The sequence below is a fragment of the Festucalex cinctus genome, chromosome 1 (genome assembly GCF_051991245.1).
Source record: "Festucalex cinctus isolate MCC-2025b chromosome 1, RoL_Fcin_1.0, whole genome shotgun sequence".
In the NCBI taxonomy this organism is placed as follows: domain Eukaryota; kingdom Metazoa; phylum Chordata; class Actinopteri; order Syngnathiformes; family Syngnathidae; genus Festucalex; species Festucalex cinctus.
Genome location: NC_135411.1, coordinates 18,854,965 through 18,882,664, shown reverse-complemented (window position 1 = coordinate 18,882,664; position 27,700 = coordinate 18,854,965). Strand labels below are relative to the sequence as shown.

Here is a 27,700-nt window from a genome sequence, read left to right as displayed (position 1 = left end):
ATTCGTATCACGATTCACAGGTCACGATTCGATTCGATACCGATTAATCCCGATACGAATGGTCACGATTCGATACCGATTAATCCCGATACGAATTTATAAGTCGATTGTTGCGATTTTTTTCCATTCAAATTTAGAAAATACTATCAGTAAATTTGTACATGTACACTGTAAGATTTGTATGAATATATTTATCTAAAACTTGAGGCTTATAACCGTGAGCCACTGTACACAAACAGTTTGCAATCTGTTTCACATTTGAACAGCATTAAAATAAAAATATTAAGGCTTAATGTGCCGTTCATATAACATTCTTACATGCTCAAGGTGTGAATCCTAAAAAAAAAAAAAAAAAAAAAAAAAAAAAAAAAAAAAAAAAATCGATTCTGCCGATTATTGAATCGATTCGAGAATCGCGCGATGTAGTATCGCGATATATCGCCGAATCGATTTTTTTTTAACACCCCTATTAGTTCCACGCCTCTTGATGTTATGCGAATAAAGTATTAAATGCTCAGAACATAACAAGCACACCTCGGGAAATAGTGTACATCTGTGTCTCCGCATTAGAGCTGTGAAAACTACTCGATTAATCGACAAGTAATCGATTATCAAAATTAATCGACAACTATCTTAATGATCAAGTAATCGTTTTGAGCCATTTTATATTTTGGAATTGTCAAAATCCTCTAATTTCAGCATATCAACAGTAATTCTTTACTTATTTATGTAGTCCTTCATGAAGGAAGACTGATTATCTTCTGTGTTTTAATCAAAATAAGACATCTGTTTTTCTCATTCACTGCCTTTGACAAGTATACTTGTCAATTGTATTTTTTAGAGCGGGGCTAAATGGGGGCTAATCTGATTATGCTCCACTGTAACTATCAAACTTGGAAACAACTTTACTGATGCCCAACCACTGGTAGATGACATCATTGCCCCATTTCATACGAAATAAACACAGTTTCAGAGTCCATGGGAGAAATGGCTGTATTTTAGCAAACCTACATTTTTCTACTGTCAAATACAAAAGAACGGGACGGGGTAAAAAGTAGGGAGTCTATTCTGTCATTTGGTAGATTCGGTTTATATATAATTATTGAACGTAATCACGTGAGTATTGAAAATTTTAAAATTTTCTAAGATGGCTGGCAGTGATTTGGAAAACAACGACCAAACCAGTAGCATAGTGCTGTACAATATAAATTCCCCCTTTTTCTTAAATCACTACAGTATACGAATATGAAGTACAAAATAAACTCAAATCACTACTGGTTAATAAAACACTAATCACGGGCGAAAAAAATTGTAATACACTTTAAAGTAAAATTAAAATGAATCAGATTAGTCGAAAAATCAGGATACGCTAGCATTCTATCTGTTATGTGCTGAGAGGTTTGGATCCCAAAGGCGCAGACACAAATGAGATTTTATCTATTTATTCACGAACAAGCAACACACAGGACAGTGTTTAATATTCCAGCATCCAATACATTTCTCAGACTGCACCTACAGACAGTGAATCAATCTACACACATAGACCAAAGATTCTCATATACAGGATGAAGGGTTGACAACACACAGCCTAAAACCAGTTGAAACTAGATGGTTATATCACGGTTACCGTATTTTTTGTATTATACGTCGCTCCGGATTATAAGTCGAACCAGCCAAAAAATGCATAATTAAGAAGGAAAAAACATATATAAGTCGCACTGGAGTATAAGTCGCATTTTTGGGGGAAATTTATTTGGTAAAATCCAACACCAAAAACATACATATCATCTTGAAAGGCAATTTAAAATAAAAATAAAAGAGAGAACAACAGGCTGAATAAGTGTACGGTATACTAACGTTACATGACTGACATGCCTGGTAATGTCAGTAACGACGTAACATATGAAGAGTTTGTAGCGAGCCGTGACGGGAGTCGGAGGCGGAGTGTTGAAGCACGGAGCCAAAGGCTGGCGTTTTATTGACATCAGCTTCTGAGGTCTTAACAGCAACTCCCCACTCAGCTAGAAGCTAACAGGCTAACTCCCCTTTTCCACATAACAAAACCTTCCCACCCGGAACTCTCCCTTCGTCCCAACGTTCCGTGGGTGAATTATGTTCCCATCACTACAAGTTATTCATATAACTCTAGCATAAAGAACATGATAACAAGCTTACCAAACTATCAGTTTCACTCCAAATCACTAAATACAATGAAATCTTCATCCTCGGTGTCACTTTTAAACAACTCCACCAACTCGGGAGGTAGACGATGCTCTTCTACCGGCAATGTTGAACTTATCAACACAGGCCTAGAGCGCCCTCTTGCGGTTTAGTGTGAAAATTACATGTGAAATGATAGAAAAATAATTTCACACATAAGTCGCACCAGAGTATAAGTCGCACCCCCAGCCAAACTATGAAAAAAAACTGTGACTTATAATCCAAAAAATACGGTACATCAGTTCAAAACAGACACTTGACCTCCCAACTTAACAGGTCATGAACTCAAACTTAACCCAGACATGACACTATCGACAAAAGTAGAGCCAACAGGCTATGAGATTCATTACAAAACTGAAACGACAGTTCACGTAATTTGTACAATATGTAAATCGTTGAAATGGACACAACAGAAAGCCACAAAATGATCAGTTGTTTACCAATTACAACTCGTCAAATGAGTTCATGCAAAATCCTAAATTATTTCGAGGACAAAGGTGAAATGACACGGCTCGACCCACTCGAGGGCAAGCACAAAAATTAAGTTAGATGTTTCGAAAGTAAAACTTTCTCCGACAGGCTGCGACAACCTGATTTACTTTCATTTTGGCACGTTTGCACCCGAGTGGTGAGAAGATTTAGTTTAGTGAAGATGCACAGATGTTGTTGTAGACGAGAAGCACCAGAGGGAAATCACTTCCCTCGACGACGGATGACACGGATAAATGCCAAAAAAAAAAAAAAAAAAAAAAACTGCTGGAAGACTTTTAAACATTCAGCAAGTAAAATCCCTCATCATATTCACTGTAATGAGGCTTTTAGCCAATTTCCTTCAAATAATGCATCGTTATTGCGCTAGGAAAAAATGTGGTCAAGTAACCGCACCGCTGAAAGCAAACATTAATATCATGGAGCATTCCTAACAAGCACGTAAGTGTGTTTGATTGCAAATGCCGCAAGTTGTTCCCATCAGCTTGCTTGACACACACCAAGTGACACCAATTAATTAGATGGAACGGGGAGAGCATCGTCAGTCAATCAAACGTTTGGAGAGGACGCAGTAATATCTCATTTCCTGCTAACATCATCCAGCTAGATAAGAAAATGGATTGGATTTAGTTACAGCCGTAATTACATTTTCAACCATTTGCTGTGTGACATTGGTTGAACACTAATGATCTCCCCGGATGGGATGCGAATTGCGAAGTCAACATGCTTCCTTATTTATGACTTATCATCGTGATGCCTCAGTATGTGTGTGTGTGCGGACGTGTGTTTGTGAATACATCTGCTGTTGCCTGCCTGGATTGAATGCATTATAAATCATCTTTGAGCTGTCATCAGGCGGACAGTCATGGAATGGACTGGAGACAGTTTACTCCCCCCACTCGAATGAAAATAATCATAAATAGCACCGCTGACACTAAAGCGAGTACAAACTTAACTTCTTGATCAATGGTTCTCAAACTAAGCTAAGATTTTTGTTGGGAAACAACAGGCAGGTATAATTGTCTTATTTTTTTAAAGAACAAAGAAATGTTTTAGAATAAAAAGGCATAAAACGAAGAGAATAAAGTAGTATTTTTTTAATTCATTCGTTTAAACAACATTTTCCTCCAAAACACGCAACTTTTTGAATTCCTATATTACAGTGGTGTCCAAACTACGGCCCAGGGGCCATTTGCGGCCCACAGACCATTTTTCAGTGGCCCGCGACATATGCTAAAAATGGCATTTGACTCAGTTCAAATAAAATAAAACAAAAATGTTTGGAGATGGTCAAAGTAAGAAAGGGAGGGTATCGAAAAACAGGTTGTATAGTTAACTAAAACTAACGAAAAAAATAAAATTCAAAATACAATATTGTTACCGAAATAAAATAAAAACGAAATAAAATAAAAAACGAAAACTAACTGAAACTACATTTTATGTTTACAAAACTAACTAAAACTAACTATAATTATAGCAAACATCCTTCGATTTAGTCTTTGGTAATTAATTTAATGCATGAGCCTTTGGGGATGATTTTAAATGTGATTTTTAGTAGATTTATTTTGATATAAACTGGAATAATGACGTTTGAAAGTATGTCACACAGAAGTGACGTCATCTAGCAGCAGCCAATAGAAAAGCACCTTCAGATGACGTTGCGCCCATGGCGTTTTTTAAGTATTGCGCACAAGTAATACACACAGACACACACACACACAAAAAACTAATACTAATACTGAAACTAACATCCATCCATCCATCCATTTTCTTGACCGCTTATTCCTCACAAGGGTCGCGGGGGCTGCTGGCGCCTATCTCAGCTGGCTCTGGGCAGTAGGCGGGGGACACCCTGGACTGGTTGCCAGCCAATCGCAGCTGAAACTAACAAACTAAACTAAAACTAAGCATTTTTTAAAGAACTAAACTAATAAAAACTAACAGAACCACCTTGAAAACTAATAAAAACTAACTAAAATGAAAAATTCCAAAACTATAATAACCCGACTGCCATATTACAAATAAATTGGTTTATATACTGTAGCATTTTTCTAAATATGCAAAAGCGCAAAAAAAATTATTTGTACAATTTTTAGGACTAAACACAATTTCTCTTCATAACATTATGTGGCCCTTGCGTCCTTCGGATTTTCTGTATGTGGCCCTCAAATGAAAAAGTTTGGACACCACTGCTATTTTGCAATGAAAGGAGAAGTCAACCCAAAAAAATGTCTTTACAATAATATGTTCTATGCAGCCCCACTACTCTAAACAAGGCTCCATTGGTCTAAATTAATCGTGTTTGTGGAACATGAATGCAGAATGTAGCTGCCAGTAGAGTCAGCTTTCAAATTAAATACATTTTGTTTAATTTCATTTCAATATTAAGATTTATTTTATGCATTTGTAAGAATTTTGTTGTTTTAAGGCACTTTTTAAGAGGTCACTCTTAGGCACTGTGTTTTCATCTTCAGTTGTCAGTAAGTGGCAAAATGGCCGCCATCTAAGATGGATAAAAACGGATGGATTTTGATGCTTGCTGCACAAACGCAATATTAATCAGAATACAGTGATACCTCGGCTCACGAACTTAATTGGTTCCCAGAGAGTGTGTGTAAGCCGAAAAGTTCTTCTTCCGAACATTTATTTCCCATAAGAAACCATTAAAATGAGAATAATCCGTTCCCAGGTCCCTATAAAACATAATTTTCTACTAAATAAGCCTTAAAACTACACAAAAATACACCTTATTTTATGTATAATAAATGTGCTATTGTATTGTAATTAAAGAAATAAATTGTACTGTATAATAAAGTCGTTTTATTTTACTTTGTGATGGTAGTTCTTAAGGATAGTAGCAATGGTAGACTTACTTCATTCGCGAGCGTTTCACCGCTGAGTGTTTATGGAACGGTTGTCGCTCATTCGCACTTTCGTGCTCACCGGAGCGGAGGAGGCGTGTCCCTTGGTGACAAGGAAGTGGAGCACTTTAGCGAGTCAACAAAAAGTGAGCACCGTCAACTACTTTCACTTCTTTCCTGGGACTAAACAGCCGTGGCACGATTTTCTCCTTTTTTGAGGTGCGTGATGGCACTTTCGCTTTTTTTTAGTGGCGCGAACTCCATCGACTACAATGCAAACGCGCCGCCGAATCGCCGTCCCTCGCTGGTAAGCATTAGGCTTAACACTAGCCTGTGGTGGGGTCTTTTTCGGTCCCATAATAGCAAAAGTACACTCAAAATGTCTATCAAACACAAACTGCGTCCGCACTAAAAGAAAGGGGGTGACGAACTGGGACGCCGTGAGCGTGCGTCAGCTTCTCGTGGCCGCCACCGTGGTGCTGTTCGACCGCGTGGTTTGGTTCGTCCGCCGAAAAGTAGTTTGTCAGCCGAGACTAAATTCTCGCGAATTTAATGTACGTGAGGCGAAAAGTTCGTGAGCTAAAGCGTTCGTCAGCCGAGGTATCACTGTACTGTATTTAAACTAGTAGGGGCCGCATTCAAAATATAATAAAGAAAAGTTTTGGGTTAACTTCCCCTTTAAAACAAGAGGCAATTATTGTTATGCTATGTTTGTTTCACAAGTCGATGCATGTTAAAATGCTCATTTGAAACATATTTAAATAGACATAATTTTTAAAAGCAACAAAAATAAGTTTTGTCCTTCAATTTTTGTACAGATAAAAAATAACTTTTTCATTACATGTCAAGTAATGTAAATAAATAAATAAACATTTTGCAATAACATAAAACAGTTCCATGTACTTTCTGTACACAATTGGACTAACTTTTCACAAAAGCATGGGCAAATACAAAAAATAAAAATTCAGCCTTCTGTATTTTTAATCCAAAGCAAAACATGAGTTGCTCACCCAGCAATACCTTGCAGTCCGGCGCAATTCAAAAGCAGAGCATGCAACGTCAACAATACAACCGATAACCTCACCTCGCACATCAACTTACAGTACATCGCTTTGTCTGGTTTCCCCCCAATGAAATCATGAAGTCATTCGTGATTCTATGCCGCACATGTGACATAAGCAAAAGTCATTCATTGGAGGTGCCAGAAAGGGAACGTAAAAGGAAGCTATTGGTCCGCAGAGGACATAATCGGCGGCCACCACTCCCTTCTTCCTTCCTGCCTGTTTGCTATCACAGCACAGGCAGCAGACATCCAGCCCCCGCCGAAATCTGTGCACTGCATGCTAAATGGGCCTTACCCGTCTGGAGGCGGCGCTGGTGTCTATATTCAGCTGGGCGGCGATGAACAAGGACATGGTCCGTAAAACTTGAGCGCTGACAACTTATGTCCATGCTACTTTCACTTCTCCAGTGAGAGAGAGGGTGACCCGGGTGGGGGGCGGTGCTCCCTCTCTCATCACTGGGTAAAACAATCACAGTGAGAGTGGGATCGCACCTCCACAAGGGCTGGGGGGGTCGTTATACTATACGCAGCGATGTGGGGGGGCTTACGTTGTTTCTGACGCCGCTCCTCTTCCTTGCGCTTGGTCCCTCCCTGCCTCATACCGTCGCCCCTACCCTCGCTTACGCTCAGACTCTCTCATGAAGACTTTTCTTAATTCGATAACCTAACTAAATTAAAGACTTGCCAGCAGAACGCACGGGCGTTTACAGCCCAAAACGATATATATGAGGCGGGAATCACACACATTGAGTTACATTACAAAATATTTAGTGTAGTACATTGGCATCGTTAAATGTTTCAGCCCAAAATGTTTTAAGCCCCCACCAAATGATTTTGTGTTTTAATTGTATTCAGTCATTCATTTTCTTAACCGCTTATTCCTCACAAGGGTCACGGGGAGTGCTGGAGCCTATCTCAGCTGGCTTTGGGCAGTAGGCGGGGTACACCCTGAACTAGTTGCCAATCAGTTTTTGTTTTTTTTTTACTTTTATTTTATTTATTTATTTATTTTACAAAAAAAAAGTACCAAAATGTTTTGTATAAAGTTGCCACAAAATGATTAATATTCATGTAACCTATTGTTATTCAGATAAATATGATCATAAATTTGTTTCCCCTTTAATGGTAGTCGTCATTCAATCAGTTCCACTTCATAATATTGGGCCTCATTCACCAACCATTATGCACCTCAAATCTATGATTTATCAATTTGATATTACAAATTTTGAGAGGCGCAGAACTTCCCTGTCCTGTGGGAAAACAAAACAAAACATAATAATAATAATAATGTCTGCATTCAGTTTCATCCCATAAACTTAAAAATGTAAACAAAAAATAACAAAAAAATAGACATACGTGTTTTTTTACTTAAATAATACTTATGAAAGTGCATGAACTTGAAACATGATAATGTTTCTTTCTGTTTCTCTGGTTTTACAATACAAAAATGTCATTATTTTATGATTTGCATTTTGCAAAATGTAGGAAATTAGAATTGAGCGTGCATGATAAAATAAACACAGTAAGAGTAGTGAACTAAATTCAAGCCTCATTGTGCGTCATTTAATTCTCATCAGACTGAAACAGCATACAAGGCAATCGTGACCTTTTGTAGTAATTACGCTCACGGTGACTTACTGTGAGCTATCAGCGCTCGTAATCATGGAAGTATATGTCAGGGTGGTAAATGTGACAAAAATATCGTGTCGGGGGGGGTTTGTTTAAAAGACCATGGGGAAATGCCATGGCACAAAATCAGCTTGTTAATTATACTGGCTGTGGCTACAAGCACCACGTCTGGTTTGAACTCGAAGGACTGTTCAGTCGCTGTAGTTGATAGAACCTTATCGCCTGCGGCACACATGCAAAGATGAACTTTATGTCACCTTTGGCGGCACGGGATGACTTCTTTTAAAGAGCCCCGACAATGGAGCAAACATTGGCACTAATTTTATACTACTGAACTTAAAATTAATGTCAGCAGTAATAATACTCCCGCACAATGCCTCAATAATGAGGCTTGTTTTCTAGGTTTTGAAACGCCAATTTTTACTTAAAAATTTCCAGAACTTGATGACATCAATATGAGATTGAGGTGAGCTGATAACTATATTTTCTTGGTTGCCGCTGTCATCTTTTTCATGAAACTCAATGAATTTAAGCAAAGTAAAACAAATGCCAGGAAAGATAAGGGGATGTAACCGGTTGTCATTCTTATGTTGAGGCAGCAAAGGGCGGAAATTGGTACTAAAAAGTAACTGTTAAGTTACTTTTTGAGTAACTTCGTTACTTTAACAATACAGTAATCAGTAAAGTAACGAGATTACTTTTTTGAGGAATAATCAGATTACTTTTTTAAGTACTGTACTTTTCCGCACTATAAAGCACACCACAATATAAGGCGCACCTTCAATGGATTACATATTTTAAAACTTTTTCCGCACTATAAGGCGCATCGCATTATAAGGCGCACAGTCAATGAATGACATATTTTAAAACTTTTTCCACATATAAGACACTACAGTAGAGGCTGGGGTTACGTTATGCATCCATTAGATGTTGCTGCGCTAAAGGGAATGTCAACAAAACAGTCAGATAGGTCAGTCAAACTTTATTAATAGATTACAAACCAGCTTTCTGACAACTCCATTCACTACCAAAATGAATAAACAGCTGTTTTATTATTTTCTCTGAGGGAAAGTATTAGTATTAGCTAGCGATCCAAGATGGTGGGATATTCTGCACATGCGCGTCACCGATCGTGCAGGGTCACCGATAGCGTTTTGACAGCGAGACCTGTTGCGGCACAATATTGATCCATATATAAGGCTTTTAGGTGTGCCTTATAGTGCGGAAAATGCGGTAATCTGTGACAACACGATGGAGTAGGGCTGGGTATTGCCAACAACCTCACGATACGATACACATCACGAAATACAGGGGTCACGATACGATACGTATCGCGATACATATGTATCCCAATACATGATCTTCAAGGTGATATGTATCTAGGGGTGTTAAAAAAAATCGATTCGGCAATATATCGCGATATTACAGGACGCAATTCTCGAATCGATTCAATAGGTGGCAGAATCTATTTTTAAATATGCATTTTTGATGGAAAAATATTTAACAAAACGTCTTACTTATGGTTAGAGTTTACACCTTAAGCATGGAAAAATGTTATACTAATGGAACATTAGGCCTTAATATTTTATTTCAATGCTGTTCAAATATGAAACTGTCTGTTAAATACAGTGGCTCACAGTTATAAGGCTGAAGTTTCAGATAAACACATGTTCATACAAATCTTACAGTGTACAAGATTACTGATTAGGATTTTCTAAATTTGAGTAAAAAAAAAAAAAAAAAAAAAAATTACAACAATCAACATATAAATCCGTATCGGGATTAATCGGTATCGAATCGAATCGTGACCTATGAATCGTGATACGAATCGAATAGTCAGGTACTAGACAATTCACACCCCTAACGTACGATATTTTACATTAATTTACTTGCTGACAAGGCGGGGTCAAGTAGGACTCAGACGCAGGCGTAAGGTAGGCCACCAAGGCAGCAGGTTTATTTCCGGCCAACAGAGGTCTCCTCTCAAACTGAGAGGAGAACAGGGAGGGGAAAAAGTGGAGAACAAAAAGCGCTCCACTAGGGAGGAAAAAACAGGCAAAAGGTACTGGGGACAACAGAAAGCGCTCCGCTAGGGAGGAAAAAGGGCACAAGGCAAAAGGGGTAACTAAAGGCGCTCCAAAAGGGAGGAAAAGGCACAAAAACAAGGCAACAACGCTAGGCAACATGAACAAGGACATAAGGACTGTGGGACGCTTCCATGCACTGACGGTGACACTTCGGCACTGAGGGGAGAATGCAGGTGGCTTCTATTGCTGTAGGTGATTGGTGGCAGGTGGTGATAATCAAGGGCGGGGACCGGTAATTATGGAGCGGCAGGAAGGGCAAGTGACCTGGGGTGAGATAAGAGTTAGATTTTCAAGGTAAGACAGGAAACAGGGATACAACAATAAAAGCATGAACCGCAACGCCGGTGGCGGCGTGACAGTACCCCCCCCTCAACGGCCGGCTCTTGACGGCCCAGGAATGTCAGGGTGTTCAGCGTAAAAATCATCAATTAGCGAGGGATCAACGATGAACCGGGAGGGGACCCATTGTCTTTCCTCCGGGCCGTACCCCTCCCAGTCAACAAGGTATTGCCTCCCGCGGCCCCGATTACGAACATCTAACAGTTTCCTGACCTTGTAAACGGGGCCGCCTTCAATCATCTCCGGGGGGGGGGTGGGTCGGGTTTCGGAGGGCACCAGTGGGCTTTCGTGGACGGGTTTGACTTGGCTGACATGGAATGTTGGATTAATTCTGAGGGATCTTGGTAGGCGAAGTCGAACGGCTGCAGGACCTATGGACTTGGTTACTGGAAAAGGCCCCACAAATCGCGGGGCCAGCTTTGGACATGGTACCTTGAGTCTGAGGTGTTTGGCTGATAGCCAAACTCGCTGGCCCGGGCGGTATTCGGGTGCCGGTCTCCTTTTCCGGTCGGCGGCCCTCTTCACCCGGTCTCCCTGGCGTTGAAGCGCCGTCCGGGCCGCCGACCAGACTTTGTGGCACCGACGAACCATGGCCTGGACCGAGGGGACCGTTGCCTCCTCCTCCAGTTCAGCGAAGAATGGTGGATCGTAGCCGTGGACGCATTTAAACGGGGTGAGACCTGTGGCGGATGTGGGCAATGAGTTGTGAGCAAGCTCGACCCATACCAGGTACTTGCTCCAGGTGGTCGGGTTCTGGGAGACAAGGCATCGGAGACCGGTTTCAAGCTGTTGATTCAGTCGTTCTGCCTGTCCATTGGCCTCAGGGTGGTATCCAGAAGTAAGATTGGCTTTGGCTCCTAGGGCTTTGCAGAACTGTGTCCAGAATCGGGAGACGAACTGTGGTCCACGGTCGGAGACGATGTGCAAGGGAAAACCATAAAATCTGAATATGTGGTGGATCATAACGTCGGCGGTTGCTTTGGCGGTCGGGAGCTTGGACAGTGGAATGAAGTGAACCATCTTGGAGAATCTGTCGACAACTGTGAGAATTGTGGTTTTACCATGGGATGAGGGTAGTCCGGTTACGAAGTCCAATGAGATTTCTGCCCATGGTCTGGATGGGATCGGCAGTGGTTGAAGAAGGCCCATCCGGGACTGAGTTGAGGACTTGTTGCGGGCACAAGTTGGACAGGCAGCGACGTACTCTTTTACGGTGGTTTCCATTGCCGGCCACCAGAATCTCCTGGCAACAGCATACACGGTCCTGCGGACTCCAGGATGACAAAACAGCTGTGAAGTGTGAGCCCAGTGTATCACCTGAGATCGTAGTTCCTCAGGCACGAAGAGTCGACGTGGTGGACAAGACGTGGGGGGAGTGACGTTGCGCAATGCCTCCTTGACATCGTCCTCAATTTGCCATCTCATGGCTCCAACAATGCAATCCCGGGGCAGGATGGTCTCAGGCTCGGCCTCCAATAGCTCGGATTCGTGGATTCTTGACAATGCGTCCGCCTTGACGTTTTTGCTGCCTGGTCTGTAAGTTAACGAGAATACAAAGCGGTTAAAAAACAAGGACCACCTGGCCTGTCGGGGATTGAGTCTTTTGGCCTGGCGTAGGTACTCCAAATTTCGGTGATCGGTCCAGATCACAAAAGGCATTTCAGCGCCTTCCAGCCAGTGTCTCCATTCTTCTAGGGCCACTTTTACAGCGAGAAGCTCCCGATCTCCGACTGAGTAATTGCACTCAGCCTTGGATAATTTTCGTGAAAGAAATGCGCAGGGATGTGTCTTGCCGTCCTCTTGACAACGCTGGGACAGCACCGCCCCAATTCCAACACTGGAGGCGTCTACTTCCACCACGAACTGGCGTTTGGGGTCTGGGACTCTGAGAATTGGGGCATTGGTGAAGCGTGCTTTTAAGTCTTTGAATGCCTTTTCGGCTTCCGGGTTCCATGAAAAACGGACTTGTGGGGAGGTCAAGGCGTGTAGGGGGGCGGCAATGGTGCTGAAGCTTCTTATGAATCTGCGGTAGAAGTTGGCGAATCCGAGGAACTGTTGAACTTTCTTCCGGGAGTCTGGCGTGGGCCACTCTCGTACGGCGCTGACCTTGTCCACGTCCATTTTCACCTTCCCTGGTGACACGATGAATCCCAGGAAGGAGATGGTGTTAACATGAAATAGGCTCTTCTCAGCTTTCACGTACAGATGGTGATCCAAAAGACGGAGTACTCGGTTTACGTGGTCTCGATGGCTCATTAGGTCAGGTGAGTAGATCAGAATGTCATCCAAGTAAACGTAAACGAAGTGATCTATGAAGTCCTTGAGTACCTCATTTATCATTGCCTGGAAGACGGCGGGAGCATTCGTGAGGCCAAATGGCATGACCAGGTATTCATAATGTCCCCGAGGAGTGTTGAAGCCTGTCTTCCATTCGTCTCCCTCACGGATCCGAATGAGGTGATAGGCGTTCCGCAGATCGAGCTTCGTGAAGATCTTGGCTTGTTGCAGCTGATCGAACACAGAGAACATCAAGGGCAATGGGTACCGGTTCTTGACAGTGATGTCGTTCAAAGGACTGTAATCAATGCAGGGGCGTAGGGATCCATCCTTTTTACTCACAAAGAAAAAGCCTGCTCCTGCAGGCGAGGAAGACGGTCGGATGAGGCCGGCTTTCAAGGAGTCATCAATGTAGTGGTTCATGGCCTGGCGTTCGGGTCCTGAGACTGAGTACAGTCTCCCCTTGGGAATGGTTGAACCGGGAATCAGATCGATCGGGCAGTCATATGGGCGGTGTGGAGGGAGAGTCATGGCTTTGGTCTTGCTGAAGACCTCCCGCAGATGGTGGTAGCAGGAGGGAACAGTGTGCAAGTTCGGGTACTCTTCTTGAGCCGGTGGGACGAGAGTCACCTGGTGAACCTGGGCTGTGGAGTTTCGGAGTGCGGGTTGTTCCGACCCGTAAGAGCTGCAGTCCTTTCCCCACTCCAGAACAACTCCAGTGTTCCAGTCGATTCTGGGGCTATGTAGACACAGCCAAGGGTGTCCCAGCACCAAAGTGGGGGAAGCAGCGTGGAAAACGTGGAAACGGAGAGTCTCGAAGTGAGGTCCGATTCTGACTTCCAGAGGTTCAGTAATATGGGTGATTTTGAAGAGCTCCTTGCCATTCAGCGCTTTAGCCAGGATGGTCGCGGAAAGGGGTTCGGTGGAGCATCGTATTTGCCTTACGAGCTCCCAGTCCACGAGACTTTCGTCGGATCCGGAGTCGATAAGGGCTGACAGAACTGTGGTGACATTGTGGTGAGTTATCTGAATTTGCGTGAGTCTGTGGTTCTTGGCTGGTCGGGGTGACGGGAAACTCACCGGTGAACCTCTTTTCCCGGTGCAGGCTTCCACCAAGTGTCCAAGACCACCACAATAATAGCAACGGCCCTCTCGGCGTCGGCGCTGTCTCTCCTCCGGCGAAAGCCGAGCCCTTCCCAGTTGCATGGGTTCGTCGCTGGCGAGGTCCACCTCTCCTGGTTCCGGTCGGGAAGGAAAGATGGGTCGCAGCCTTCTGGCCTCCGGTGGCCGCGTCCAGGGGGTGGGTTCCTCCCTCCTTCGCGGTCCGCCGATCTTGGCCAGCTCCTGACGACGATGATCGGTCCGGATGGCGAGGGAAATCAAGGCGTCCAAGTCCGCGGGGAGATCTACGGGAACCAGAAGCTCTTGAATGGCAGGTGAGAGTCCTTTCAAAAAATGGTCGTGAAGTGCGATGGCGTTCCAGCCACTGTTCGTTGCCAACGTTCGAAAGCGAACTGCATAGTCGCTGACAGATTCTTTGCCTTGCTGAAGTCGGCTCAGTGCTCGTGCCTTCTCTCGGTCATTGTTTTCTGGATCAAAAACTTGGCGCAAAGCGATTTGAAAGTCCTGTACGCTTTGGCAGACCGAGGAACCCCTGGCCCATTCCGCGGTCGCCCAGGTCTTGGCCCGACCCGTCAGGTGAGACACCATGAAGGCCACTCGGGATCGGGCTGTGGGAAATGCCTGTGGTAACTGTTCATAATGAATGTCGCATTCCGTGAGGAAAGTCTGACAGCGTCCGGGTTCACCGGAGTATCGTTCTGGGGAGGCCAGTCTCAATCCTACCCCGGTGAATGGCGTGGTCGGTACAGAGAACTCAGGGTGAGGAATCTGTCCAGTGGAAGCTGGCGCTCGACGCCGTGAAAGGCTTACCAGCTCGTGGACCTGGCTGGTCAATTCCTCCATCCGGGACAGCATGGTCTGTTGGATCCGGTCCTGGTTGTTGAGCCGGGCCTCCTGGCTCTGCAGTGCGGCCTCGACCGTGCCTGCTGGGTCCATGCTGGCCGAAGTGTACTGACAAGGCGGGGTCAAGTAGGACTCAGACGCAGGCGTAAGGTAGGCCACCAAGGCAGCAGGTTTATTTCCGGCCAACAGAGGTCTCCTCTCAAACTGAGAGGAGAACAGGGAGGGGAAAAAGTGGAGAACAAAAAGCGCTCCACTAGGGAGGAAAAAACAGGCAAAAGGTACTGGGGACAACAGAAAGCGCTCCGCTAGGGAGGAAAAAGGGCACAAGGCAAAAGGGGTAACTAAAGGCGCTCCAAAAGGGAGGAAAAGGCACAAAAACAAGGCAACAACGCTAGGCAACATGAACAAGGACATAAGGACTGTGGGACGCTTCCATGCACTGACGGTGACACTTCGGCACTGAGGGGAGAATGCAGGTGGCTTCTATTGCTGTAGGTGATTGGTGGCAGGTGGTGATAATCAAGGGCGGGGACCGGTAATTATGGAGCGGCAGGAAGGGCAAGTGACCTGGGGTGAGATAAGAGTTAGATTTTCAAGGTAAGACAGGAAACAGGGATACAACAATAAAAGCATGAACCGCCACGCCGGTGGCGGCGTGACACTTGCATTTTATTATAACAGTCATATGTATAATAATATACCTAAATGATATGTTTATTATGCTGAATGGCAAAAAATGTTTTTGTTAGCAGCTCTTCTGGTTTACCATCAAGCGGCATGCCTGGTCTAAATGTGCACGCACTGCAGAGCATGGAGCAGCTTTCACAGTCACAAACTTTATGAATAGGCATGGGCCGATATGAGCAAAAATATCAAAGTATTAAAATTACAGCTCTAAATTGTAATATTGATACTATATATAATATTTGGGGAAATAAAAACAGCATTTTTTTCATGTAACACTTTCGTTTTTGAACAAATTAGGAAAATTAGTAGATTAAGAAACATCCATCCATCCATCCATCCATTTACTTAACTGCTTTTCCTCACAAGGGTCCTGGGGGTGCTGGAGCCTATCCTAGCTGGCTTCAGGCAGTAGGCGGGGTACAACCTGGACTGGTTGCCTGCCAATCGGAGGGCATACAGAGACGAACAACCATCCGCACTCGCAATCACACCTCGGGACAATTCAGAGCACCCAATTAACCTGTTATGCATGTCCTTGGAATGTGGGAGGAGACCGGAGTACCCGGAGAAGACCCACGCGGGCACTGGGAAAACATGCAAACTCCACCCAGGAAGGCCGGAGCCTGGACTCGATCGTGTGTCCTCAGCACTGGGAGGCGGACCACCACTGTGCCGCCCGCTGCGTAACTCATATTCCACAAATTTAATATTAATCAAAATGTCATGAGGTCACATATATTATTGTCAAGAAATGTTTAAGGTTGACTTCCCCTCTAATTAACCCTCGTGCCATACATATAAATCTACTAGTCCGGTCCAGTGTTGACTTTACTATTTTGTAACACCTCTTTGGCCATTTGCTATTTGTTTTCAACAAGGGCTCTGGTAAAAATTACTCTGGATCAGTGAATTATCATATGCACATAATGATGTGCATGTTTTTGTAGTTACCCATTATAAACAAAACAAAACCATCCCATTTGATGTGCATCTCTGTGTCACAGTGCCTTAGACTCGTGCTGGTACACCAGTTTGGAGCCTCTGATTCCGTTATAAAAAAAAACAAAAAAAACAAAAAACACCCACAGTGGCAGCCGATTTTGAGCATTTTAACTAATCTTTCAAGGCAAACAGAATATTGTGTTCTTTTACTACATATACAACGTGGGTACTACGTGAAAGATCGCATTCCAATCCTTTCATTAGAAAAGAAAAAGTATGTTTCTGCCTTATTTCGTTTTTTTAGTAAACACCATTTGAAAAGTGGTCATTTGAGTGACATTGAGCAAAAATTGAAAAGATAAGGAGAAAACAAGCTTTTTGTGAAAAGATACATTTCCTCCAAAACAGTGATTTTGACACTAATATTTTTTGTTTAGTGACACTGTGAATTAGATTTAACGTGACAAAGGCTTTGATTATTATTATTATTAGTCATTCTTGAAAATGTTATATTTCATTAGATTTTTATCAGATTCCATCACGTTTCATTGTAATTCCATACACCGGCAGCCCATTGAAAAGAAATACAATGCTGCCATCTGCTGACCATAATTATTGGGTGTTTTTGATTCCACAACCCATTGACCTGGCCGCGCTGCACTTAGACATTGTACTGGCCATTATTTCTAAATAAAAAAAAAAAAAATTAAAGTAGTTGATGTCATTTAATGTATATGGCGGCATATATCGTGATTTTGCTAATGGTTATTAAACGTTTTTGGCAGTCAAAGAGTTAATAAGCTACAAATCTAACACCAGCACTGTCCTGACAAGCTTATCTGCAGAGACAAATAGCTAACTTTCTGACTTATATAACGCAATGAATAAAAGAGACTTTAAACTAAAATGATCAAGGAATGACAACAAAAAAAGATTAACTTTAATTTTAAATTTTAGGTCCTGCTCTGTTTACAGGGGGGTGGGGTCAATAACCAGAGTTGGAGAAATGCATAAGATTAATATGAATCGTACATACGCGTACATAGTTGGACGAATGTTGCAGACATGTGCATTAGTTCCACTTTAAAACTCCACTTTCTGTCCCCCTTGATGCCACTAAAACCTTTATGTGCCCTTCTTCCGGCTATGAGCTCGTCCTTCAAACCGCAGTGCACCTCCCTGCCCAAATGGCTCAACGGCCCCGAAGCATCCTCCACCAGCGCACCTCCCCTGAGGAGGCCAAAGTTCCCCCCGCTGTACTTGGTATGCTCCTCAGCAACCCCTGGAGCAGCTCAGCTTTGAGATCAAGGTGGAGCCAGCGTGGCCAAGACACACGAGGAACGAAAAAAAAAAAAAAGATGTCATACCAATGCTAAGCGGCGATATGTCCAGTAACGAGATATGGGTCTTTATCTGCAGGTGTGTTTACCACAGGCGGGGCTCTTTCTGGTAATCTGTCACAGGTGGCAGCAAAAAAACAAAGCCGCATCCCCATTGCGGAGACGGAGGTGCTCGCCGGTGGGCGGGAGGTGTGAAAGCGCGCTTCTCATCGACAGCAGGGGCCTCTCCGGAGACCAGAGGCCAACCCTCAAGCGTAGCGGTTAGCGCAGACAAATGACCGATCTCCAGTCGTGCGGTGGTCCCTGCCTAGCGGGCTCACCTCGCTTGTCTCCAGAATTTCATTTCATTGAACAATGTGCTATTGTGTGCCACAGCATTATCACTCCAAGTACGGTCATTGGCTAGAATAAACAGATCCTATCAAGCTGCGCATGTATTGTATATAGTCAGTGCTGTGTGTATGTGTGAGTGTACACATATCAGGAAATTGAAAGTCATTTTGCAGGCTCTAATGACAGCGGCGAGCAGCAGTACAAACATTTTAAGCAGGCGATTCAATGGTGAAAAAACACACAGCTCGCTACATGAATACAGAATGTATTTGAAAGACTTTTCTTCCAGCCCCTTGCTGCATACAAATTGTGTCAGTGGAAGTTTGTCTGTTGACTTTGACTTTTTAGCTTCCTCATTAAGGGAGGTAAATGTGAAACAGTGTCCTTTTAAGAGCTTATGTTCATATAGTTGGGCCGCTGGAGTGTGTTGCCACCCATCAAATGTAAACTAAATACATTTATATTTGGTCATCTACCTATTTTTGAACATTTGTCAGTGATTGAGTCTTGTGATTACCAAATTGTCACATCACAATACAGCTGATTTGCATCTCAAAGCTAAAAGGTAAACAGAATAGCAGTGTTAGCACACATTAGCATGAGCTAACAGCCTTGCCAGCATTAGCTTCTATTCACGATACATACTTCAAGTTTTAAGTAAAAAGGAAGACACTCGGCCCTGCTTTGAGATACAGTACTCAAAGATACCATACATTATAAATATTTTATCATATGGGTGTCACGCCGCCACCGGCGTGACAGCCCATGCTTTTATTTTGTGTCCATGTTTCCTGTCTTGTTTTGAAAATCCTAACTCTCCTCTCACCCCAGGTCACTTTCCCTTCCTGCCGCTCCCTAATTACCGGTCCCCGCCCATGATTACCACCACCTGCCACCAATCAAGACTCACAATAAAAGCCACCTGCATTCTCCCCTCAGTGCCGAAGTGTCACAGTCAGTGCATGGAAGCGTCCCACAGTCCTTATGTCCTCGTTCATGGTGCCAAGTGTTTTTGCCTTGTTTTTGTGCCTTTTCCTCCCCAGTGGAGCGCCTTTTGTTACCCCTTTTGCCTTGTGCCCTTTTTCCTCCCTAGCGGAGCGCTTTTCGTTGTCCCCAGTACCTTTTGCCTGTTTTTTCCTCCCTAGTGGAGCGCTTTTTGTTCTCCACTTTTTTGCTTCCCTGTTCTCCTCTCAGCTTGAGAGGAGACACCTGTTGGCCGGAAATAAACCTGCTGCCTTGGTGGCTTACCTTACGCCTGCGTCTGAGTCCTACCTTACCTCGTCGTGTCAATGGGTAGAAAATAAAACAAAAAAGTATAACTCCCTTTTTGAGTCTGGACAAATGAATAAATAATGAAAATGTTCGAAGCCCAACCTTTTTTGACCCAAGAACATTTTTCAAGCATCACCGTCCTGCGATGGGACTGGTCATGGGAATCGAACACACACACACACACACACACACCACAATCATGTCTCCAGTTTGGGAGCGCAGAACACTACCAGTGAGCTAAACTTCGCAGCCACCGACTGAGCTCAGCACCTTATTTGAACACTCAGGACGTGAGGTACACAAAAAGTGAAGTAACATTTTTAAATAAGATACTTCTTTAATATACAATAATAGAACTCACACTAGGTATAGACCGATTATCGGCGCTGATATTCAGCAGTTTGACGATATATCGGCATCGGCCACTTTGAAGAATCATACGGCCAATAATCGATCAATTAAAAAAAGTTTTAACTTCAGGGCACTCATTATTATCTACATTTTCAGAGATGCCGCAGGGCCTGCACCTTCTGTTTTAAATTAAAACTAAGATAAGTAAAATTTGAACACTGTACTTCACATATTTTTTTAAATTTTGGGAAACTTTATTTGCTGTAGAAAACAATAGGGAGCTATTTATGTAAGTATTTATTTAACTTTTCAAAACATGCTACAGGCCCTGGGAGATCAATTAAAGGGATAATTTACTTATTTAGCCATTTTTGGCAGTCAAACATTAATATTTTGCCTATAATAAATTTGGTATTTTCATTATTTTCCATGTACAATTAGGACCTTTAAAAACACATTTTGCAACTTGCTGTCGACTGAAAATGACACCACAAGGGCTCAAGTAACCAATCACAGCTCAGCTTGTGAATGCCACATGACCAAACCTAGAAAACAGGTGAGCTGTGATTGGTTACCTGAGCCCTTGTGATGTCATTTTCAGTCGACAGCAAGTTGCCAAATGTGTTTTTAAAGGTACTATTTATACGTGGAAAATAATGAAAGTATCAAATTAATTATAGACAAAATATTAACTTTTTATAGCTATAATGGGCTAAATAAGTGAAGTACCCCTTTAAGTTTTTCGTTAGATTTTAAAAGTAAAGACGTTTATTCACTTTTTTTTTAACTCCAAAATTTAATGAACCCCAAAAGTTTTTCAATAAACATATTCTTAAAAAAAATAATAATAATAATATTAAGAGCTGGAGTTTGTATTTTTTTAGTTTTTTTTCCAAATTTGATCCCAATATTTTCTCTCTTAGAAAATGAATATCGGCTTCTAATATCTGTTATCTGCGTCCTTGACTACTAATAATCGGTACCATCTGCCGTGAAAAACCATATCGGTCTATCTCTAACACACAAAACCCACCATTTTTCCACCGACACCCCCTCGACTTGGGAACAATCTGCAGTAATTCATTTTCCCATTTGTTGTGCAAAGCATCAGTCAAATTGTATTAAACAAATACTAATTTGGTCCCGTGAAAAACAATGAAAACCAAACATGCTCATGAATTAAAAAAATAATAATAATAATCCAGAAAAAGTGGACATGTCTGGGCAAATGAAGACATTTGGCCCCCCTAGTTAAGTTGTGGGTATGGGTCGATTGCCTTACGGTTGCATCAAGGTAAACTTCGGAACTGAAGCAGACGTGCTAACCAAATAAATAAACATGCCTTCGAAAATGAATACCTCTCAGACGGTATCAATTAAAGGCACGAGTATTATTGCCTCGGGGGTTGTCTGTTCGTATGTAGGATGCTGCAAAAACTACATAATCAATATCTATCAAACTTTACAGAGAAATGGGCCTCGGTCTGGCCAATGAATTGAATTTGAGAAATACGGATGGAACTGACGAGGAAATATCATATCTTAAGGCTAGAAAATAACTATTATTAATCTCTTCTTTGGTTTTAACGCAGATTAAATAATAACAAAATCATAATAAATCTGATCATAATAATCCATCCATCCATTTTCATGGCCGCTTCTTCTTATCATAATAAAACTTTTTTATAAGCTTTTTTGCTTCTTCCTGCCAGCCCTTTTTCTTTTCGGTTATCATATGTTAAAATTGTATGTTGAAATGTTTGTTTGTCACAATGCTGTCCGAAAGGAAAAATGAACAAATAAAAATAAATCAATACATTTAGCTTGGTGGTGGTTTCTCGGCACAGGCTTGCAAGGGACGGACATAATTGCACTCCCACAGCTACTCCCGTTTTGAAAACGTGCACATTTGTATGACGGGAAAAAGGATCCACTTTCCACAGCAACACACCAAGAAAGGCATCATCACAGCAGAGGCGGACATTTTATAAAAGCAACAAATCCTCAAACATGGCAGCTCGTAATCCAATAGCCTTTGCACAGTATGACACTTTAAATGTCTATTTGTTTTTTAAAGTTTTAAACCTCAGGAGCCCAACATTGTGGTCGAATTGTCACAGTGGAGTAATCACTTTGTTTTTAGGCCTCCAGTAGAGGGCAAACTAACACAACGCATGGGTGCGTCCAAACAGTCAGTAAATAGATGCAGGTGTCATTTAGGACCAAAAGACATCCAACATGGATGAGATACACTTTATCTATCATAGTATTTTGATGTGATGTTTTATTGAGACACTTGAGAAGTGTTTTAAAATCATGAAAATAAATAATGCATAGCAGTCTTCTAGCATACCCTACTGAGGATAAGCAGAATAGAAAATGGATGTCTGGATAACGGATATTCTTTTGCATACCTGTGTATGAACTGCGGTTAACTCGGAGGCATGAACTCAAAGTAATTTGTGGGCCGACGTGCCCTCGGGAGGCTTGCGATGATTTAACTTCCCCGGCTTCAACAAAGAAAAGAGTTTCATGCGCCGGCACATTTTCTTTTCTCCCTTTATTGAAGCCAACAATTGACGTGTCTGTCTGTGTAATTCAAGTTAACTTTGGATCTTTCAAGCAAGTCTTTCTTGGAAACGGCATTGTGGGAGTGCTATTGCTGGGCCGTGACGACATGAAAGAAAAGAACGGAGCTCATATTTTTTCACTGAAGGAGGAACAAAAAAAAATAAATCTGTTCAGTTTAAGTACGGGTAGGCATTGCACAATCTAGCAGACGCACACAACCAGCATTTGTGACAACTTGTTCAAAAATGTAATGAACATAAAAAGATCCAATACCAATAAATGATCGTGTTTATGTCAATATGTCACTGTACTGATTGTATGTTCACAATGCTCTTTTGCTCAATTTTCTTTTCTTTATTTGTGATTTTACCTCAACCGGCCATCCATTTTCTGTGTCCTCATGAGGGCCGAGAGTGAGTTACGGGTGAGAGACGAGATTGACATTTAAGAAAACACCCATTGGACAATTTAGACCAGGGGTGTCAAACTCATGTTAGCTCAGGGGCCGCATGGAGGAAAATATATTAATAATAATTAGGGATGTAACGATAAGGGCAATATCGTGATATTGTGATATTAAAACTGCCACAATATCGTCGTCGTCATGCTCACAATATTTAAAAGGAACACATCTGTTAAAAAAAAAAGTCAGGTTGATTTCCATTTGTGCAGTTCTAGCACCCTCTAGTGGCTAGTTTATTAGTGCAATTTAATTTTCATTAAGGATATTTTGGCCTTCAATGTTTAAAATCTATGCTAATTGTCAGATGAGGGGGAACCTAATTTGCTTGTGAAGGGATCAATGTGTGCTTGCGTTAGCATATAAGTGCCTCAATATTGTTATTAGAGATTGTAGGTGGTTTATATTAGGGCTGGGTTCAAAATATCGATGTCGTATTGATACGCCTTTTCATATCCCAACACACACGACACATCCAACACACACAAACAAATGCTTCTGAGCCCGTGTCACTTACACGGAGGAAGTCAGTATCGATCATCTCCCCACCCACCCCCTCCCCTCAACCACCACTGGAACATTTGCACAAAAACGTGAATGTGAATGTCGTGAGTGTCAGTGTTTTTTGTCACTTTTTTTTACACAGCCTGTACTGTGGTTGTAATTGATTTAAATAATTATTTATTGTTTTTATAAGGCCATGTTAAATAAAACGGTGTGTTAATGTAACTGCAATGGATTCAATTCTTAATGTAAATATTCATATTTTTACTACCGCATTAAATTAGAGCAAGACGTTAGAGCTACTATTTGCAGCACTGGTACTTTTGACTGTGTAAAATAGGTGCTGCATGAATTCCTCAAATGAATCGAAAATTGTTGTGTATCGTGAATCGAATCGAATCGGGTCCTTGTGAATCGAATCGATCCTGGATATCTGAATCGATACCCAGCCCTAGTTTATATGCATTGCTGTTATGTACAAAAGCACAATATTGTGCTTTTTTTTTTAGTATAAGCTCTTTTTTTCCTTTTTTTTTTTTTTACAATATTGTTATCTTTTTTAAATATCGCCAACCTCCTCACAGTATCGTGATAATTACCGTATCATGACCTTCATATCGTGATAATATCGTATCGTGTTGTTTGGATATCGTTACATCCCTAGTTACCAGTAATTGAATTTGTGTCATATTTAACACATTTATGTCGGTCTATGATTTAAAATAATAATTTGAATAAAATAAAACAGTTAAAATAAAAAGTTTTTAAGTTGTGTGTAAAATAATGACATCCAGAATGATTCCCACGCACAAGTTGCATTGCTCATCTGAGGACTGCTTGTGAAATTACAAATTTTATATATTTTGATTGTGGCTGGCTGATTAATCAGTCTGACATTACAATTATTTTTTTTTAACTTTGCAAAATCATCTTGCAGACCGGATTAAACCCTTTTTTTGCAGGCCTGATCTGGCCCGCGGGCCGTATTGTTTGACACCCCTCATTTAGCCTAAATGGTACACCACATCATGCTTTCCCTTAGAGGGCCAAGACATCTGATTATATAATTACCTCATCACAGGGATGAGTAATATGGTTGAAAAGTGTATCACGATTAGTTTTGTCACTATCAAATATTTTTTAGAATCGATTAATCAACTAATCAAGTTAACTTTAACTTTAACGATACCGTTTTTTGGCTCCCGATACCGATACCCAGCTTTGCAGTATCCGCCGATACCATACCGATACTTAAGGTTGTTTTTTCCTCAACATGAAAAAGCTGTCCTGCCATTGGTTCAGAGCATTCAAGGGCCAATAGGATATCTTAGATCGGCATGCAGTGAGCATGTCACATACCAGTGAATGTCGTGCACGAGCAAGACACAAGATGCTGCATCCAAAATCCTATATTAGCGTTGGAATTAATGGTATCGGCATGTTACTTGTGAGTAGTCACCGATACCGATACCACTGTTTTAATGCAGTATCGGCACCTCTGCCGATACCAGTATCGGTATCGGAACAACACTACTAATTACTGTTTATTAACCATTGATTGGTGTTTATTTAGTACTCCGTACTCATATTACAGTGATTAAAAAAAAAAAAAGGTGGGGGGGTGATTTATGTTTGTATTACGTTACCGGTTCGGTCATTGTTTTCCAAAGTAAAAACAGGTTTGCAAATGTCTTATTTTGTTAAAACACAGAAGATAATCAGGTCTTCTTTCATGAAGGACTTTAGAAATCAGTCAACAATTACTGTTATTCTGAAATCAGATTTGGACCATTTTGGAAAAAAAAATAATAATAAATAAATAAATAAATAAATAAATAAGAAATTACTCGATTATTAAAATAGTTGTTGATTAATTTGATAATTGATTACTTAATTAAGCGATTAATTTTAACAGCTTTAATCACAAGATAAGCAACTCATATCAGTCGATATACAGTTGTACTCTTAGCACAATAGCGGATTTTTTTTTTTACCTAACCAAAATAGGAGTAACTATTAAATGGGTTAAAGATGCTCCTCGCCCAAGTAGTGCCATAGACACTACCCCAAAGCACACTTACATTACCCTTCATTCGTTGTTCATGCTTATTTGTTATTATTTGACCCAGTTTTGACTTTGTGGAGATGCTGAGCGTTGGAGCCGGCTAACAAATGAAAAGAATAAAGCCGTTTAGCAAGAAACCAAAGTGTTACAAGAGATTTACAGTCTTCAATCAATGACGTCAGTCACATGCATGCTGGTGAGGGAGGACACCGGAGCCTACCTGGACAATACACATGGAAGCACGAGTAGAACATGCATTGGGGCCGCCTGACTTGAGATTCAAACAACCTTTACTGTGAGGCAGTACTGTAAAGTGTTAAGTTAACCACAACCTCACACGTTCCAACTAAGCAGCTGCATTTATCATCTTCTTATGCTTTCTCTAGCTGACACAATATGTTTTTGCAACTATTGGAAGAGGAAAAGCGCATTGTAAGAACTTATATTGTGAATGATATGTGACAGAAGATAACACTTTGAATACCCGTTTGAGCCAGGGCACGCTGGAGAAATGACAATAAAACTAACAACGCTGTCTGTCTCCGTAATTAACACATACGACAACATGTCACGGGAGCAGCAGTTGACATCAACTTCCCCTCACATAGTTCTAGTGTCGCAATAGCGTGCTTTAAATATTTTGTACATTACCTTTTCCCCCTTGATGGACGTCCGGCGGTAGTTGCCCGCACCCGCTGACGAGTTCATGTTCTCCCGGAGTCTGCCACTGAACAACCAGGCAACTTCAGTAGGCACACCGGAATGGACAGCTTTCCCTTCTCCTTTTAAGCGGATGCAACTCGACGCTGGTAAATGCAGCAATGGGATTTGATGAAATGCTGCCCACCTGTAGCACTCGCTTCTGCCGATTGGGAAAGCTCAACGTGCTGCTGAAGCTCTTGCTCTCCCTCACTCCTTTGAATAACCGCTGCTGACTGGCTCCAGAAATGTTGAAAAGGAGGGGAAACAGTGATTTATGTCCTCTGTAGCTGCTTAAATAAAATACATCCAACACTTGCGCTGTGATGGCACCGGAAATAGAACACGCTGCATTGCACAGTGACTGAATTTTTATGTTTTTTTTTTTTTTAAATAAAGCTTTGACAGAGCTCCGTACGTCACGTGACTATTCCCTGAACACGCCCCCTCGACAAGAGAGAAGTATATTGACAATTCCTAATATCCGAATATCTTTACTGATGCCATGTTTGTTTTGTAAATTACAATAAAGTTAAAATAAATAAATAAATAAACGTGGTTTGGAAAAAGAAAAGAAAATATCCGAACATCCGGGCATTTCTGCTTTTTCCACAATGCAACGCTTTTCATGGCGTATGGGGTATATGCCATGGGGGAGGCGGGACTTCCGACTTCCTGGATTTCACACATCATCTTTGTTTCCGTTTCCTGTTTGCTACGTGTGGACCGCGTCCCAGTTCTTGCACTTCCGCCTTTGTGCCCCTCGGTTGCGCGTTCCCGTCGACGGGTGCGAATGTGTAGTGTGTCTGTCTCAGTTGTCCAAAGCATTTCAGAGAGCTGACGCCTAATTCACACTGACTGCGGAATGGACGCGGTGCGTTTTCCGTACGGCTTCCGCACGGTCTGCAATTCACACCGAGTGGGTAGCGTGTCCGGAAATCTGCACCCACCAGACCACAAGATCATGGGGGTTCACGCTGGAGAGTTGCGTTCACGCGATAACAACCGTGTATATAGGTTCCTATTTGTAAACAATAGCCACGATTGCCTGTTGTCACATCGATATGCTTTTTGGACATTATTTCCGGGACTACGTTTTGTGTTTCAATAGTGTTATTCTGTCATGTTTAATTTATTCTGACCTCATTTTTTTGTCTTAAATGTCTGACTCATGTCATGCTATGTAGTTAGCTAGCTTCCCTTAAAAAAAGAAACGAGTTTGCAAATCATTTTATTTTTAAATATACCAGATTTACCTTGATGTGAGACACCCGACTTCATGTCCGGCTCGTGTAATTTCTTCAGCTTCATGAAAATCCGCATGTGGCGTCCGGAAAAAATAAAACGCTTGCAGAAACCTTCCGCATCACCGCATCTGTTCCGCACCGCAGACGGTGTGAATTGACACGTAGACTTGAATGCGTTCTATTCTTGCGTTGTCCGTTCCGCAGTCAGTGTGAATTGGACTTGAGCGCACAGTTGGGGGGGGCGCAGGAGTAGGGGTGCAACTGTCGTAACGCGGCCATCAGTGGCCGGAAACGACATT

At 42.0% G+C, this 27,700-nt stretch overlaps 1 protein-coding gene across 2 annotated transcripts in view; it reads right to left on the bottom strand.

The window, feature by feature from the left end:
• Nucleotides 1-26,500, bottom strand: part of dpp6b (dipeptidyl-peptidase 6b) — a 130,355-nt gene extending 103,855 nt beyond the window's left edge. The window contains exon 1 of one of the 2 annotated variants that reach the window (XM_077520617.1): nucleotides 26,107-26,500. In XM_077520617.1, the coding sequence (XP_077376743.1) occupies nucleotides 26,107-26,163 (57 nt within the window). In that variant the 5' untranslated portion in view covers nucleotides 26,164-26,500. Of the gene's footprint in view, nucleotides 1-6,928; nucleotides 7,001-26,106 lie in introns of those variants that run through there. The other variant, XM_077520627.1, reaches the window with a different exon arrangement.
• Between the last annotated feature and the right edge of the window lie 1,200 nt (nucleotides 26,501-27,700).